This window comes from Colias croceus, chromosome 5, assembly GCF_905220415.1.
Source record: "Colias croceus chromosome 5, ilColCroc2.1".
Classification (NCBI taxonomy): Eukaryota; Metazoa; Arthropoda; class Insecta; order Lepidoptera; family Pieridae; genus Colias; species Colias croceus.
In genome coordinates, this window is record NC_059541.1 from 1,355,105 (window position 1) to 1,370,834 (window position 15,730).

General features: G+C 33.8%; 3 protein-coding genes across 4 annotated transcripts; 1 reads left to right on the forward strand and 2 right to left on the reverse strand.

Annotated features, from left to right (window-relative positions):
• Positions 1-1,956: 1,956 nt before the first annotated feature.
• Positions 1,957-4,231, reverse strand: LOC123691629 (protein yippee-like 5). The gene is made up of 3 exons (XM_045636116.1): positions 4,030-4,231; positions 2,676-2,835; positions 1,957-2,444 (listed from the first exon to the last, which is right to left on the reverse strand). The coding sequence occupies exons 1-3, from the start codon at positions 4,145-4,147 to the stop codon at positions 2,357-2,359; spliced, it is 366 nt and encodes a 121-aa protein (XP_045492072.1). The 5' UTR covers positions 4,148-4,231; the 3' UTR covers positions 1,957-2,356.
• Positions 4,232-4,352: 121 nt separating this feature from the next.
• LOC123691622 (TBC1 domain family member 19) lies at positions 4,353-8,989 on the forward strand. The gene is made up of 11 exons (XM_045636109.1): positions 4,353-4,735; positions 4,815-4,949; positions 5,316-5,490; positions 5,759-5,846; positions 5,939-5,999; positions 6,253-6,486; positions 6,876-7,013; positions 7,433-7,595; positions 7,944-8,053; positions 8,147-8,238; positions 8,354-8,989. The coding sequence occupies exons 1-11, from the start codon at positions 4,634-4,636 to the stop codon at positions 8,607-8,609; spliced, it is 1,554 nt and encodes a 517-aa protein (XP_045492065.1). The 5' UTR covers positions 4,353-4,633; the 3' UTR covers positions 8,610-8,989.
• A 70-nt stretch (positions 8,990-9,059) lies between these two features.
• Positions 9,060-15,517, reverse strand: LOC123691618 (alkylated DNA repair protein alkB homolog 8). 2 transcript variants are annotated; one of them, XM_045636103.1, is made up of 8 exons: positions 15,308-15,517; positions 14,877-15,114; positions 14,478-14,792; positions 12,033-12,192; positions 11,370-11,622; positions 10,946-11,101; positions 10,270-10,434; positions 9,060-9,506 (listed from the first exon to the last, which is right to left on the reverse strand). In XM_045636103.1, the coding sequence occupies exons 1-8, from the start codon at positions 15,401-15,403 to the stop codon at positions 9,111-9,113; spliced, it is 1,779 nt and encodes a 592-aa protein (XP_045492059.1). In that variant the 5' UTR covers positions 15,404-15,517; the 3' UTR covers positions 9,060-9,110. The 2 variants fall into 2 exon arrangements, with proteins under 2 accessions (XP_045492059.1, XP_045492060.1); XM_045636104.1 differs by having other exon boundaries at positions 14,877-15,092; positions 15,308-15,417.
• Between the last annotated feature and the right edge of the window lie 213 nt (positions 15,518-15,730).

Genomic DNA, 15,730 nt, shown 5'->3' on the forward strand with positions numbered 1-15,730 from the left:
CCTTAAGCATTTAAAAATTTCTTCCGTGTCAAACGACATATTAAAACTATCAATACTTCTAATACTATCAACTAAACTATTTCTCGAGGACTGTTGGGTATTAACAGCCTCGGTACCCCGGGATTTCCTAGGATGGAAAATCGTGAAGGTTTATTCTAAAATTAATATAGGAATATAATATAGGAAAGCAACACAATAAAATAATTCTGTGCAACTCACATTGACATGGTTTCTGTATCGATGGCTGGATACTGCTGATGTTCTGGATACTCGCTTGGGTTTTTAAAAAAACCGGTCGGCCGCGCGGGGCCTCGGAACCGATATTCATTTCGGATATCTTCCCGCGGGCGACCCGAGTATCCTACCGACTGCGCCAGTTAAATTCACTTTCCAGTGAATTAATAAAAAAAATCATATTTCTTAAATGATTTTAATTAAAAAGTAAAATTACATTATACGTGTTATTATGAGCACGATGCTTCACAATATGTTTTTATTCTAATATTATAATTTAAAGGAATAAAACGTTCTCACGAACGAAAGCACACCGTCAGCGCTTCACATTACATATAGCGTAGGGTTGTCACATAACTAGCACTTCTCTCCAAAACACTTGGTTCACGACTGATTGTTTCATTGGTTCGGTCGGAGCTAGCGTACCCATAGATAGAGCGTACTCAACTACTCACAGCTAAAGAGTAAGTAAGACAAGGCATATAGCTGTTGCGTTGCATTGCACACAGCGATGCGCGCTGCTCTGACTAGCATCAAGAACGTTAAAACGTTTTTAGCGTGGCTTTGCGTTGTGGTATCAAAATAAAACATTTGGTTTAACAGAAACAACAAATTAAGTACTAAAAATATAGCTACATGTATATATGTTTGTATTGTTTTAAATCACACTATAAATTATACACTATGAATTATGATATTACACTTTTATTAACTAGTAAAAATTGTGTAATATGGTACTGCACTTAAAAAATATTAAAAAATCGGCTTCACGAATAACGTTTTTCTGCTTAACTGTACAAAACATCGGTTACCAAGCTGCTAATTTGCGAAGATTACCCGTACGTACGGTGCAGTCGCTTTTACGTGACCTTTTCAATTTGGTCGGCTTATTAGAGAATTGCTGACATATTCTTGTTTTTGAGATAACTTTCATTAGAGCCGTAATTCAAGGCTGAAATTAACAGGAAAGAATTTTCATGAATCATTTTAATTTGTTTAAAGTATGCCATGTTTCTTAATGTTATGGGAACTGCGTATTCGATCGCTAAAGTACGACCAGTCTAAAATAAATCAAATTTGTTTTTATCTTCTTAACGTGTAAAGTATGAAATCTAAAATGTCTGCTGTAAACAAGCGTCGAACCACGGGTATTTTTTACAGCTGTTTATTTGGTTATAAGTGTATTGGTTTACATGTAAACCCGCTTCTTCTGATTTTTGAAACCATTTAATTACATTGGTTTACGTCAACCAAATCAAAAACTAATGATTAAACAAAAAACAAATTAAGGTCTTTTATTGGTATTTTTTTCAAACTTCTGCGTTGAGCCGTTTTCGAGATCTGGGAAATCCCAAAACGTTACCGCAGCAAAATCTTAAATAACTAAAGAACTATACCACACACAAATTTTGCTATTTATAAACATTTACTACTCAACAAAAGCTATCTATTCATGTATTTGGTTCCGTGCTGAAACTAATTTTTGAAAGACGATTTTGCCTGGGTAACGTTTCAAACGTTACTCCAGCAAAATTTGTTTTTCTTAAATAACTTAAAAACTACAATTCAAACAAATTTTGCTATTAGTAAACAAATTGCTCCTCATGATACACTAATTATTTGTTTAAGTCTCATCTCTCTAAAGCAAAACATTTTGCCTGGGTAACGCACACTGAACAATGAAATATTTTTACATTACACACAATGTTAAATAACAACTACTGAACACTATAAAATATTATTAAATGACATTTGTCTGTATATTTGCCTTTCTGAGTTTTAACTTTAAATGCCATGTGAGATGATTTGTACCTAATAAAAACATCATCTTATACACAGGTTCTGCATAAACTAAAACAATGAAAACAATTATCTTTGATTGCTTTAACATTTGTAAACTGATTGATTATTAATGTGTGAGTATGTGGCTGATATATTAACAATTACTAACTCTATGGATAATTATGATTTTTAAGGCATTTTGTTTATTCAAAACAACTGAACCAAATTTGGTACTAATAATTAATTATCTTGAGTGACTTCTATAATTAGGTACAAATCATCTCTTACAAACTACACCTTATTTATAAATTTATACTATTTTTATAACAATTATTTGTCTTTAATCATCATTGTTGACTTGAATCTCTTCAAAGCCTTCTGCTTCATTCACTAGAGCCCTCTCCAAAATGACTCTACCTTCTTTGTATCTGTAATTGAAACACAACATCATTATTATGCTTATAAGTATGACCTAATTTTAATTATAATCTATACTAATATTATAAAGCTGGCTACTTGTCCGATTTGAAAAATTCTATTGGTATTAGATAGCCCATTTATTGAGGAAGGCTATAGGCTATATATCATTAAGAAGATTAACATCAGTGGAGCCACGCGGGTGAAACCGCGAAGCGCAGCTAGTAGATAATAAAGGGTACCTCTGATTTTCTTCAGTAGCAAACTCATACACCCATCCAAGTTTAGTGCAGCAGTTCTTGCAGGACACATCGCGTACCATGTGTCTCCCAGTGAGCATCACGCGATCTTGCACCTCAGAGTAAACTAGGTTCACCACTTTGTGAAAGAGGAAAGCACGACCTGTGCAAATAAATAATTATATAAATTTGACGTCGATTGTTGTGGATTTCAGTCAATAATCGGGGGTTTCTTTAGTTAACTGCCGCACGTATTATAGGTTTTTTGTGGGAGGGGAGGGTGGAGGAGGAGGGGGGGACCCTCCCCCCAAAAGGGGAAAGTTAGGAAACCAATAGTTTTGGAGAAAAATCAATTTTCCTATTCTAACCTCAAAATGTATGGAATTGGTGTAAAATCATTTTAACTAAGCATTAGACGATAATAACAAAAAATTTACGATACATAAATAAAATACAAACAAGTTGTGTAAACCTACGTAGTTTTTTTATTTGAGTGGGAATCGCCCTAAAGTCGCTTCTGGCGGCAGTTCAAGAGTTAACCTAACACGCTCGTCGCTTCGCTCCTCGCTACCTATTTGGATGTTAAAAATAAAAGTTTAATAGTTTTTTAACCTACGTAGATTAATTTTTTGTTTGAGTGGGAATCGCCCTAAAGTCGCTTCTGGCACTCGCCGGCCGCTGCCGCGGCACGCTCGCTTCGCTCGCTCGGCTCGTACGGCAGTTCAGGGGTTAACCTAACACGCTCGTCGCTTCGCTCCTCGCTACCTATTTGGATATTAAAAATAAAAGTTTAATAGTTTTTTAACCTACTTACGTAGATTTTTTTTTGTTTGAGTGGGAATCGCCCTAAAGTCGCTTTCGGGCTTCGGCACTCGCCGGCCGCTGCGTAAAGTCACAGTACTTACAGTGAAATGGAACGTCTTGGTCCGCTTTTTTTGCACAACAAAACGGATAAATGCGCTTTTTTCGCACAAAAAATTATTAACTTTAAAAATTATTAATAACTAAAAAACTACAAGTTTCCTAACGATAATATTTTGGAATTACAATCTTACATTACCTAGCTAACTAACAATATAAATATTTCCAACAAATACGTGCGGCAGTTAACTAAAGCCAACCCAATAATCGTATAAGTACACTCAAAAACTTGCAATTCATTAATTAAAGCTCTATTGACATGTAGGTATATCGTATTTATTTTATAATTCGAAACAGATATCGTCTGCAATGTTATTAAATTTTTAAGCATATCTAATTTATTAGATATACAATACAATGATAGTAGTATATTATTTTAACAACGTTAAGTAAATTTCCTCAATTACGACTTTCATCTACGTAACAAAGGACGTACCTGTAGCCCCAGTGAATCTAGTGCTTATAAGTTCTGAACGATTCGTTAAAACCACATCACAAGCTGCGCAGAGAAATAAACGAGCCCCACCGATGTGGTCCAGAAATATTTTTCCCATGATTATTTTTTAGCCAAAAAATTCTTCACTGCAATATTTCACAAACAAAAATATTTTGATCCAAGTTCTGTCACTACGAACGAAAACAATGACGTATCTTTTTTGACGTTGACGACATATCCAGCTGCAAGATCAGCTGAGACTATTTGACATTTGACAGCAGCTGCAAGCAATTGAGAAAAAAAATTACAGGACACGACAAGAACAATGGGCATTTAATGAAAAAGTTCGCTGAATTGCAATCCCAAATTTAAAAATTTCTATTTTAATGCGCAAAAAACACAGGCAAAAAATAAGACTTGAATAGTAAACGATGGTTCCTGATCGCTATTCATTAATAAAATTCGTAACCAACTGAAACACCTGAAACAATTATCGTTACCATAGCGATACAATGACAGAAAATACTTTTATTCAAAAAAATAAATAAAGTCCAAGCTTTATATTTTATTTGTAACAGCTCTTTAATTTTAGTTAAAAGGAATAATGGATAATATCAAAGAAGATGCTATCCACCACACAGCTATGAAATTGGCGGAAGAATTAAAAAATCTTTCAATTTATAAATCATTTTATAGTGATGTTCAAGTAAGTTTTACAATAGCCATTATGATCATTATTATAAAAAAAATATACTATTAATTAATTATAATGCTTTTATTCGTAGAAATTAGTATCATTACCAAATGTGAAAAAGGAAGATTTTAAGCAGACACTACAACAAGCAATGAAAGAAAAAGGCTTGGATACAAAACTAAGGAACACTGTGTTTCATTGGGTTCGGACACAAAATAAACAAAACGTTAGTTCTTTCATAGATTGAATTCTTTTTCTATTACCTACAGTAGCATTCCTTATACACCTTTTAATTGATTCATGATGTAAATTTTTAATTTAAACGAAATTCAGTAGGACTTTCTTCAGCCTACCTTATGTGGTAACTGGCAAACGCAATTCAAATAAACTCTATATGTTGCTCTACCTATATCTTCGTAGTAAATTCTTCAGTATTTACAAGTCATGTAAAAATAATTCTTATACTATCTTTCTTAAAACCTATAGTTAACTACTTGCTTTGAAAAATAAACTTTTTTTTAAATTCTTTCATCGAAACCCGCATTAGAAAAATGTATTATGGCCAGGCCAGTATATTTGCAATTTATTCTAGAAACTAGATCCATTGACGTCCCTAACCAAAGCCAGTGCTCAATGGGAAAAACGGATCCACAAGTCTTTAAACTCCATGTGTTCGGATTTAGAGACATCGTTAGCTAAAGTACGGCCGCAGAGCGAACAGGAAGAGCTAACTGAGAAGTGGAACGAGCTTAGTACTTATAACTTAGGTAATTTTAACTTTATCGAATTGTAGGTGAATGTTAAGGGAACTCCTAGGTTCTAGCTGGGTTTAAGTGCGATGTAAATTTTAGAATTTGTTATAGGTAAGGTGCCTCAGGACTATGCTCTGCCGACTGCCAGTCTATTTGGTGTATAATATTAACCAGTCTTTCTGACATGGAATAATATAGTCATAATTTTATAGTTTAATCTTTCTATTTTCAATTTATGTGATCGCGAAGAAAATATCATTTTCTTATCAAATATGTTTTCCAGATTTATCAAAATACAGACCTGTATATGCGCCCAAAGATTTTTTAGAAGTTTTACTTACGTTATCTGGTTACATTCCGTACACGAAAGAGTAAGTATTAAAATAGGATAATAAGGTAGTTTTCCTATTAAATCTAGATCTACCCATATATTTTTTTAATGAAAATATTGTAAACCTTACAGAGACGAACCCAAATGGGAATTTGCTCATCTACCTCTTCAAGTTAAAAATTTAGATCAATTGGTAAGTACAATTTTATTCAGAGTAAACAGTAAACAGTAAACAGTAAAAATAATAAGCTAAGTTCATCGGGCATACTTAAGTCTGCAATTCTGCATAAAATAAATTAATTGAATCAATTTTAATTCCTGCTCAATAATCTCCGAACGTTCCCAAAATATCGATAGAGCTTCTTAATTCATAGCGGTTTTTTTTTTTCAATAAAGCCATAATTTTATAAATATTTCGTCACTAAAAATCCCTAGCTAATTTCTAGCGTAAAATATACATAGAATGGTCGAACGGAGAACCATTATTGGGCGTAAATGCAAATATGCCCAGTTCAGTGCCCGGTTTTTCAACATTGGAGGCAGAAAGGATTGGTCTGGGTGAAAGAGTAGCAGCATTGGGATATGCTCCAGTTATCCAGGAGTACTTAAAGAAGGGAAGCCCTCAGTGCCTTCGAGCTAAGTTGTGGACACAGGTTTTAGGTGCTGAGATTTCGTCTCAGGTAAGTCTATATAATATATAAAACTCAAAGGTGACTGATATAGTGATCTATCAACGCACAGCCCAAACCACTGGACGTATCGGGCTGAAATTTGGCATGCAGGTAGATGTCATAACATAGGCGTCACCTAAGAAAGGATTTCCCGAAATTCTTGCGGAAACGGGGAAAAACGGGGATGCACGTACAAAGTCGTGGGCGGAAGCTAGCTTATGAAATATATTCAAATTTTCTACGACAACTACGAGAAAATAAATGTGTTAGACGTCGGGTATTTATGAGAATTCTAACATAGCAATCGTGAGATTTCAGTGAATTTCACTTTGAATAATCATACAAAGTTCATTCCGGTCCCAAAACCCAATAACTTCCTAATTTTACTTACATTTTAGCAAGTGTCATATTTCAACCGATTGAAAAAGAGCGTATTAGAAGTCGATTTGATGATCGATAAGTTGATTTTCAAAGACGTACAACTTACTGCCTCGAATGATGATCAATATTTTGTTTTCGAAGATTTGTTATATCAGGTAAAAAATTTCATTTCATAGTATTACTTATACTCAAATGTTTTAATTAATTTAATAAAATTAGCAATAATTAAACTAAAACATGGTGCATTTTTTACCCTTTTATCTTTTATCACGCAGACATCACTACGAAGTACGACTGATAATACTACATTTATATATACTGTAGAGTTGATGGGTTTCATTTTAATTTATTGTGCTTTTCTCGAGAGCTCGAGAATGTATCTTTACTACCTATAGCTATTCAATGAAAATGAAAATGCAAAAAATATACCGGCCGAATTGAGAACTTCCTCCTTTTTTGAAGTCTGTTAAAAATATTGCTTTAAAAATATCGTTAAGTTTCAAGTTCTATAACAAAATTTGAAAAATAGTGGCAAGTTCAAAGTGTTCATTTCCATGAAACGCTACAATTTCAGGTAATGCTATGTTTCTCTCGAGATTGTGAGGTAATGCAGTATCTAAAGGGATGTATCGGGAATCCCCTTAATGTCACTATAAAGGGGAAACAGACCTCTGCGGACAGTGTCACGGTGTTTCCGCCGAGTGGTATCATACCATTTCATGGCTTTACAATGTATGGTAAGCTTTTAGTACCTACCTATAGATTAATTATCATTTACACACAGAAATATGAAACTACAAATTTTTCTAGAATGTTGCCATGTTTACACCACACCACACGTATTATAATAATTATGTCGGACAAGGATTTAAAAAGTTACGATACCGCGTCGTCACTAAATATGATTAGATGTGAAACTTCTTGTACCTCTACAATTCTACATACACATTTGAAACCGTTCAACAATGAAAATGTGCCTAAATTCATTCGTGCTCCCAATTATTATTCTTATTACGAAGTTTTAAATTTTACATCCAAAGCGTTTCGATGGTAATAAATAATAATTATTCGAACTTTAATTTCAGCAACACCGTTTTGTTATTTGTATGATGACCCCATGCAATTATACTTCATATTTCGAGCGTTTTACATACGTTATTGGCATAAACTTCATTATATTTCTACTCATCCACAGGTAAAGATTTCAAACTGTTAAAAAGTAGAACGTCTCTTTTTTCCGTTTCACAAAACTTATACAATATACCTACATACCTATTTTAATTTCTAGGGTATTGTATCGCTATGCTTATTGTACGAAAGATTGTTGGAAGCCAATGAACCTCTGCTATGGATTCATTTTAGGAATATAAATGTAAACCCGTAAGTACAAAATTAATAATTAAAACAAAATTAAAACGCTTTCTATTTCTATAATAAAAAAAAAGAATTTTTATTTTATTGACATCTATTATTTAATAGAACTTGTTTTTTACAGAATAAGAGTGGTTTTCAAATGGATAATGCGTGCGTTCAGCGGCCATTTACCGCCGGATCAGCTTTTGCTGCTTTGGGACGCCATTTTGGGCTACGATTGTTTAGAAATACTACCATTATTAGCGCTGGCAATACTGAGCTTTAGAAAAGAGAATATTTTTCAAGTGAACACTTTACAAAATGTTGACGCCGTTTTAGCGGATTTATCGACTATTTCTGTTATTCCACTATTGCAACTGGCTTTGATGAAACCGTAATTTTATAGGTTTAGGAATCGGAATCGATGATTGTTTTTTTATTTTGTTACATTTTATGTAAACACGTTATTTTGACCTGTGTAATCGATGTTTTGTTACTTAAAAATAATATTTTTACTGAGATGGAAGTTGTCTCGTTCGTTACTAAAATTAATATTTTGTAATTACGTGTTTGTAGTTCTTTATTTTGATGTATTAAGTTAACGTTAAAACAATTGTATTTTTTTAATGTTGCAATACTCTATAGAAAGTTATGTTTCGCAATCAGCTTTATATAATCATGTTACTAGATAAAATAGTTGTTGTTACACTTTGATCTTGTATCGATAATGTTTTTAAAATGGTTTATTTTGTAGATGCTTTTACATAAAAAACAAAGTTAAATTTATTTGGCGTTTCATTTTACTCTTACGCAAACTAGAAGGATTTTGTCAATAAAAGACGAGAGCGTATGGTAAAAATAAAATATATTTAATAAACATTATACAAAATAATACATAATTACAGTTTTTTACAAATGACACACCAATTCCCTTCTTCATAGAAACTGTCCTCTATTACCAAATCGGGTAGATCACATAACTTATCCAATTCTCCCTTTTCAAACACGTGGTAATACCGCAAAAACGTCGTATTCGCTTCATTTGACAGTTTTTTATTGTTCACCTGTCTCAATTTCCACGGAACGAGTAAATCGTTGTGCTGGAACTGGGTTCGGTTTTCGTGTACGGGTAGATTGAGACCACCGACAGTTGTGACGACGTTTGTGTCGGAGTTTTCTTTAGTTGGGACGATGTAGTTGGATTTCTTTTGGTCTTTTGCCCAGACTGTGATGAGAGCTCTGCCGCCGGGCCGCAAGAGGCGGGCGATCGTACTAATTGCTTGTTTCCTTCTAGCCTGGAAAAAAAAAATTATGTTTACTTCTGTATTTAGTCAATCATTAAGCTAAATAACATATAAAAACTAAAACTAAAAAAATTAAAAAAAGAGTGTGTGTACACTAACTAGAACTAACTTCATGCTGTTAAATTTAGGTGTCGGTGTGCATGCGCATCGTAAAAATTCACTTTCATCATTTTTTTCCATCGCGCCAAAAGAAGTATAACTTCAATAACATATTTTATAGTAACGTTGGTCAAATGATATACAAAATATTCAATGAAGCTGTACATAATAAACACCTTTAATTTTCCAATTGCTATATTCTTTAGGTTATATCACTATGGATTATCTGACTTAATAAGTTTGTATTTATGAAACTTAGCCAATATAGTAATTTTTTATTAGAATTATAAAATTTATTTTACAAACAACAAACATTCTTATCCCGGTCGCACACGGACTGCTCGAGCAGTTAACGGCTGAGCGACGACAGACTGCTCGAGCGGTCGATCGTTGACTGCTCGAGTTGTCGCTACACACCGCACAGTTGACGGCTTGAACTGGTCGCGACTGCTCGAGCAGTCCATGTACGCCAGTGAATGAATGTCTATAGTTCACCGCGTGATCGCGGCTTCAAGCTGCCAATCTCAACTGCTTGAAGCAGTGTACGGCTGTCCAAACACAACAAAACATTTTGACCATTCATACAATTTTAGGTTTAGCAGTTGCAGCATAATCCTACCCAAAAATATTTAAATAGCCCTAAAACTATACATACCTCGCTACAAAAGTGGTGTACCACAGCGATGCACAGCGCTACGTCCGCACACGCATCGACGAGCGGCGCGTACAGCACGTCCAGCCGCACGCACTGCGCGCCGCACACTGACGCGGTGTGCGCCGCGCACTCAGCTAGCAGCCCAGCGCTGCGCTCGCACGCTATCTGTCAAAATTATGTTTTTTTTTTTCAAATCTGATCAAAGGTCACATAGATTTTTTAGGCTATTGCATAGCTTCTATCGCAGGCCTTGAGCGCGGGGACCGAATCGAGAAATTTCGTAACGAAAAAACCTCACGCTCCCCACTCCAACGGGCGGACGTGTGGCTTGAAGGCATAGCATGCAATAGCTTTGCCGCGGCAGTCCCCGAGTGCCACACGTCGTTTTTTTATATTTTACAGTAGAGCAAGCAAAGGAGCATGTGGTCTGGCTAAGCAACCATAAACAATGGCAACACTGTTTTTGCTGGCCTGTCCTGTCCTTTCTATGCTATTATGTCTGTCCAAAAAGAGAGAAAATCATTTCCAGAGATAGAAGGATTTTCGATTCAAAATTAAGAAATAAAATGAAAACGTTCATTACTGATCAATAGTTCAGTAACTATAAATGCATAAAATGGAATAAAAATTTTAAAGAAATATCATATGTAGATATTTTCTCAGTATTTTTAAATACCTGTATAATATCATTCCTATTGAGTATATTCTTGCCGTTTCCAGCTCCAAGATCCAAAACGATGGATCCAGGTGTAGTGTTCATCATAAACTCCTGCACTTTCGGCCAGGGCTTGTGCCGCGTTGTGCTGAAGTGGCCTGCTATTTGTTCGTACACCTGGACAATATTATTGGCACTAGAATAAATTATTCAGTTACATGTAAGGATGGAATTATAAAATTGAATAATATTTCTTCAACCATGTAATGTTTATTGAATTCTTATAATTCTTTTTCAAATTTGAGTAAAAATTACGACCTCCACATTTTACTGAAATCTGTTATATTGTACTAAGTTTTTACAAACTAACCAAACAAAAACATATTTGATACTCCTGCGATATTAGACACATATTGCCAAACCATCATACAATAAAACTACAAACCTGATGTACATGCAGCTCCTCAAGATGCGAAGCCACTTCATCATCAATCTCTTTACTCCCTCTATCACAAAGCACTTTATAACCACACTCGCAAGGCCCCTGCCTCGTCTTCCTGAAGGTTAGCGATATTCTAGTACCACGGGGTCTTGTGTCACTGGTTATAACTTTAATATTGTTGGATGTTTCTGGATCTTTTCTCATTTCTATAATGGGGTCCCATGTACGCGGCTGAATGCCGTGTTGCCAGTCGTATCTGAAACCGATAATGTTATATTGTACTTAACAGTGTAAAATATTGTTTAATTCTTTTGGTGACATGCACATTATTAAACTTTGAAAGTATGGAAGAAATGTGACCTTGAGACTAGATTCGAACCCACCTCTTATTGCCGTAAAGTGTCAATGGCTGACCACTTGGCCACCCATACATTTGAATGCTACAAAACTAAATATTTGAATTTACAAGATAATTTGTACAGATACATTGACATTTGTAAAGATACAAGAGAAAAGACATGAGAACTAAATTAATAGAGAGAGAATCTGCTATTCATGAACTTACAAGGTTCTTTAATTCATTATATCCACCAACAATGATGAAAATTAAAAACTATACTACATTGCATGTTCAAATCAATCAAATAACATGCAGAAATATCATACCTAGCTTCATCTTGCATAACCATTATGGAGCGAGATAGAACTATGATTGGAACATATTTGCCACTATGGTGTTTCCAATCCATCAAAACAGATGATCCTAGAGATAGAGACAGGATTGTGTCTCCGAATGGACTGTGACGGTCAACATGGGATGGAATGCCTGGAAAATATTTTTTTTTTTATTTGTTTGTTTAGCATATAATTACACTTACTGTAAGTGCAAAGAAACACAGATACAAGTTGCTGGGAAGAACTCAGCAAATACAGTATGTAATCAAGCGCGGATCCAGGGGGGGGGTCATGGGGTCATGACCCCCCCCTGGGATAGGTCCACGACCTATGTGGACCACTAATTTAATATTAACTTTTTTAAATTAACAAATTAATACTGTTCAACATGATGTTTTAATTGACTTTTGAGACATAAAAGTAATTTAAAACAATGAAATCAATTACAATCAATAACGGATGAGAATATAACAAAAATTTGAGAAAAAGTTTATTAGGGTCGAGTGTCGACCTATGGTCGTAATTTAAGGACAAAAAACAGGTTTTTCGATTTTTGAAAAAAAAACTATAACTGCGGAATAAAGTGTAATGGTAAAGTTGTAAGTTACCTATGTAACTTGTAACTTACCTATGTTATTAATTTTTTTTCTACAACCTTTGCTGCTACACTTTTCACACAAAACCTCAAATATCGAAATATCCCAGTTCGTGGATAAGACATAAAATAGCATTTTTTTTAAATAAACAATAGAAAATACAGTCAAATTAAAACAAAAAATCGGCCAAGTGCGAGTCGGACTCGCGCACCGAGGACTCCGAGCAAACATATTTTTTCATTATGTTGTATCTTACAATTTTGTTTAAAGGATTTTTTTCTTTATCTGTATTCTGTGCTATAAGTCGTTGCTTTTAACCAAATTTCAAGACTGTGTTCACGGGAAGTACCTTGTAGGTTTTGATTCCCTTTCAAGTAGTTGCGAATTACAGAATATGGGGCTCTACTTAATTGCTTTTTCTTCAGATTGCGGTGACATAGAATTTGAATAAAATAACAGATTTAAGTTATTATAGACCTGAGTTCTGATGTGAATATCAATTAAATACATGTAGACGGTCATGAGTAAAGGGATTGAAAGAAACCTACAGGGTAGTTCCCGAGTACACAGAGTCATGAAATTTGGTACAATCAAACGTCTTATAACGCAGACTAGCTTACCACCCGCGGCTTCGCCCGCTTTGTCTAAAACCTTATAAATTATATACTATTCCTCTTGAATCACTCATAAAATCCTCTTTATCATCTTTAAAAAAAACTGCATCGAAATTCGTTGCGTAGTTTTAAAGATTTAATCATACATAGGGACAGAGACAGCGACTTTGTTTACTAATTGCGAAAAGCATGAATTTTTCCTTAGATTATAATATAAAACAATATTTTTAAAAATTTTAAACTTATAACCCTGTTACTCATGAACGCTTACATGTAATAAATTGATATTCATACCAAAAACTCAAGTCTACCTTTAAGCTATAATAAAATCAAATTTCTATGTCAACGAATCAGAAGACACAGCCGTAAATGCCGAAACATTTCACAAATTTCGACATTCTTAAGGGAATCAAAACTCAAAACCTACAGGGTACTTTCCGTAAACTCAGAATCTTGAAATGCGGTACAAATCAAAATCTTATAGTACAGATACAGGAATAATTGCAAAAAATATTTACGTTTCTTTAAAGCTGTGAAAAAATCAAACTTAAAAGATACAGCCGTTTATGCTGTAAATTATGGCACGACATTATCGCAAGGGAATCAAAATCTATAGTTATTGTACTACTTCCCGTGAACACAGAGTTCTGAAATTTGGTTAAAAGCAATGTCAGCACAGATGGAGGAAAAATTGCTAAAACATACATTTCATGCTTATCAACATTCGCAAGTGTTGCCAGGAATCAAAACCTACAGGGTACTTCCCGTGAACACAGAATCTTGATATTTAATCTTTATTAATAGAAACTAACGTCTTATAGCACAGATAAAGGAAAAATTGCAAAAAAGCATAAATTTAACATTAAAACATATAACAATGTTTGTACGGAACTCTTGGTTCGCGAATTCGACTCGCACTTGACCATTTTTTTTTCAAATCTACGTATCAATTAAATTAACAAAATATAGCTTTTGAAAATTGACCACGACTATGTGACCCCCCCCTGGCACTTAAGCTGGATCCGCCCTTGAGTATGTTTGTATAATAATGTGGTTATTTGTTAAAACAAATTATAATCTACACACATGAGTTACATTAAATTGAAGTACATAATATGATGAGAAATTTGATTGCCATAAAACTGAATGTAAAATAACGAAGCATATCAGACTATTGCTTATAAATTGAAACATTGATATATTGAAATATAATTTTCCATCCTTACCTTGTCCAGGACTATATTTATTAACTGTTAACTGGTCAGGTACTTCAATGTCAAAACCTTGTTCCCGTAGCCTTTTCCATAGTACATCACACTCTGGTGGTATTTTTTCTGACAATGGAGCAGTTAAATCTACATCATTGCTTCCATATCTAAATTCGTAGCCATAATGTTTCACTTGACGGTTCTTTAAATTAGAATTGTCTATCCAATCAAATATTTGTAAAAAGTGTTGTTCTTCTTCAGCTGATATGAAGTCAGGTAGTACTTGTAGGCCTTTAGGATTGTCTGCTGTACAGATTATTTCATCATTTGGTACTGAAAAATATTAATTTAACATCATAATAAAAGTGTAAGATTTAATCTGAACTCACACCATTTAAATTAAAGTAAATGACTTACCATCTTCAACATAATTCATATAAATCAATGTGTCATTATTTTTCGCTTTTGCTGTACCATTGAATGTGTTGTAAAATAACTCTGCACTCTTCGTATTATCGAAAACAACATAGGAATGTGATTCTCCTTTTTCCGCTATATATTTCAAAAGATTGACATCTGGTAACAGTTCCACCATTCCATGAATTTCTTCTTTACTAAAGCCTGTAGCTTGTCCTACATTGCATAGAACAATTTTCTAAAATAAATTAGAATAAACATTGTTATTTGAAAAATGCTACAGAAAATTGTTTATAAACTTTTTTGTTCGCTAACTTCTAATTAGGAGGTTTGAACATTTTATTCAAATTAATTTCATTGATGTTATGAAAGCTATTTCGTATAAAATATCATACAATATAATAAAATAAGTACAATAAGCAGTCACCTACCGAACATGGTTTATCTATGCATAAAACTCCCTTAGAAGTTTTTAACCTCGCTGAAAACCGTTTACATTTTTTACTGATTTGTTTGTCTTTGTCCATTATATAGAAATATGCATATACTAATGATATTAAATTTATTTACAGATTTCTTAGCATAATATAACCTCTGAGGAAATTAAATAAGCAAAATTCAAATTTCAAAACACGGTGATGTGTTATCAATGTTATTGAGTACCTATTGACATTGACATATGACAGGAACAGTTAAGGTTCAAAAACCGTGGTCTTTGAATGTCATGTACTAAAATGAGAACAATGTACAACAGCATTAAGAGCATTTGAAAAGGTTCTTTTAAACTATTTAGATGTGATTGTTATCATAAATGTAATTTAAACAAGATAAACGTAATGTTAGGTTTATTAACT

Coding starts and splice junctions, on each gene's coding strand:
- LOC123691629 (XM_045636116.1), bottom strand. CDS start 4,147: ATGGGAAAAATATTTCTGGACCACATCGGTGGGGCTCGTTTATTTCTC. Junction 2,836..4,029: donor TAGATTCACTGGGGCTACAG/GTACGTCCTTTG, acceptor TTATTTGCACAG/GTCGTGCTTTCCTCTTTCAC. Junction 2,445..2,675: donor GCTACTGAAGAAAATCAGAG/GTACCCTTTATT, acceptor TTTCAATTACAG/ATACAAAGAAGGTAGAGTCA.
- LOC123691618 (XM_045636103.1), bottom strand. CDS start 15,403: ATGGACAAAGACAAACAAATCAGTAAAAAATGTAAACGGTTTTCAGCG. Junction 11,102..11,369: donor AGGAGCTGCATGTACATCAG/GTTTGTAGTTTT, acceptor AATATTGTCCAG/GTGTACGAACAAATAGCAGG. Junction 9,507..10,269: donor TACACCACTTTTGTAGCGAG/GTATGTATAGTT, acceptor TTTTTTTTCCAG/GCTAGAAGGAAACAAGCAAT.
- LOC123691622 (XM_045636109.1), top strand. CDS start 4,634: ATGGATAATATCAAAGAAGATGCTATCCACCACACAGCTATGAAATTG. Junction 5,491..5,758: donor GCTTAGTACTTATAACTTAG/GTAATTTTAACT, acceptor TATGTTTTCCAG/ATTTATCAAAATACAGACCT. Junction 8,239..8,353: donor AGGAATATAAATGTAAACCC/GTAAGTACAAAA, acceptor TGTTTTTTACAG/AATAAGAGTGGTTTTCAAAT.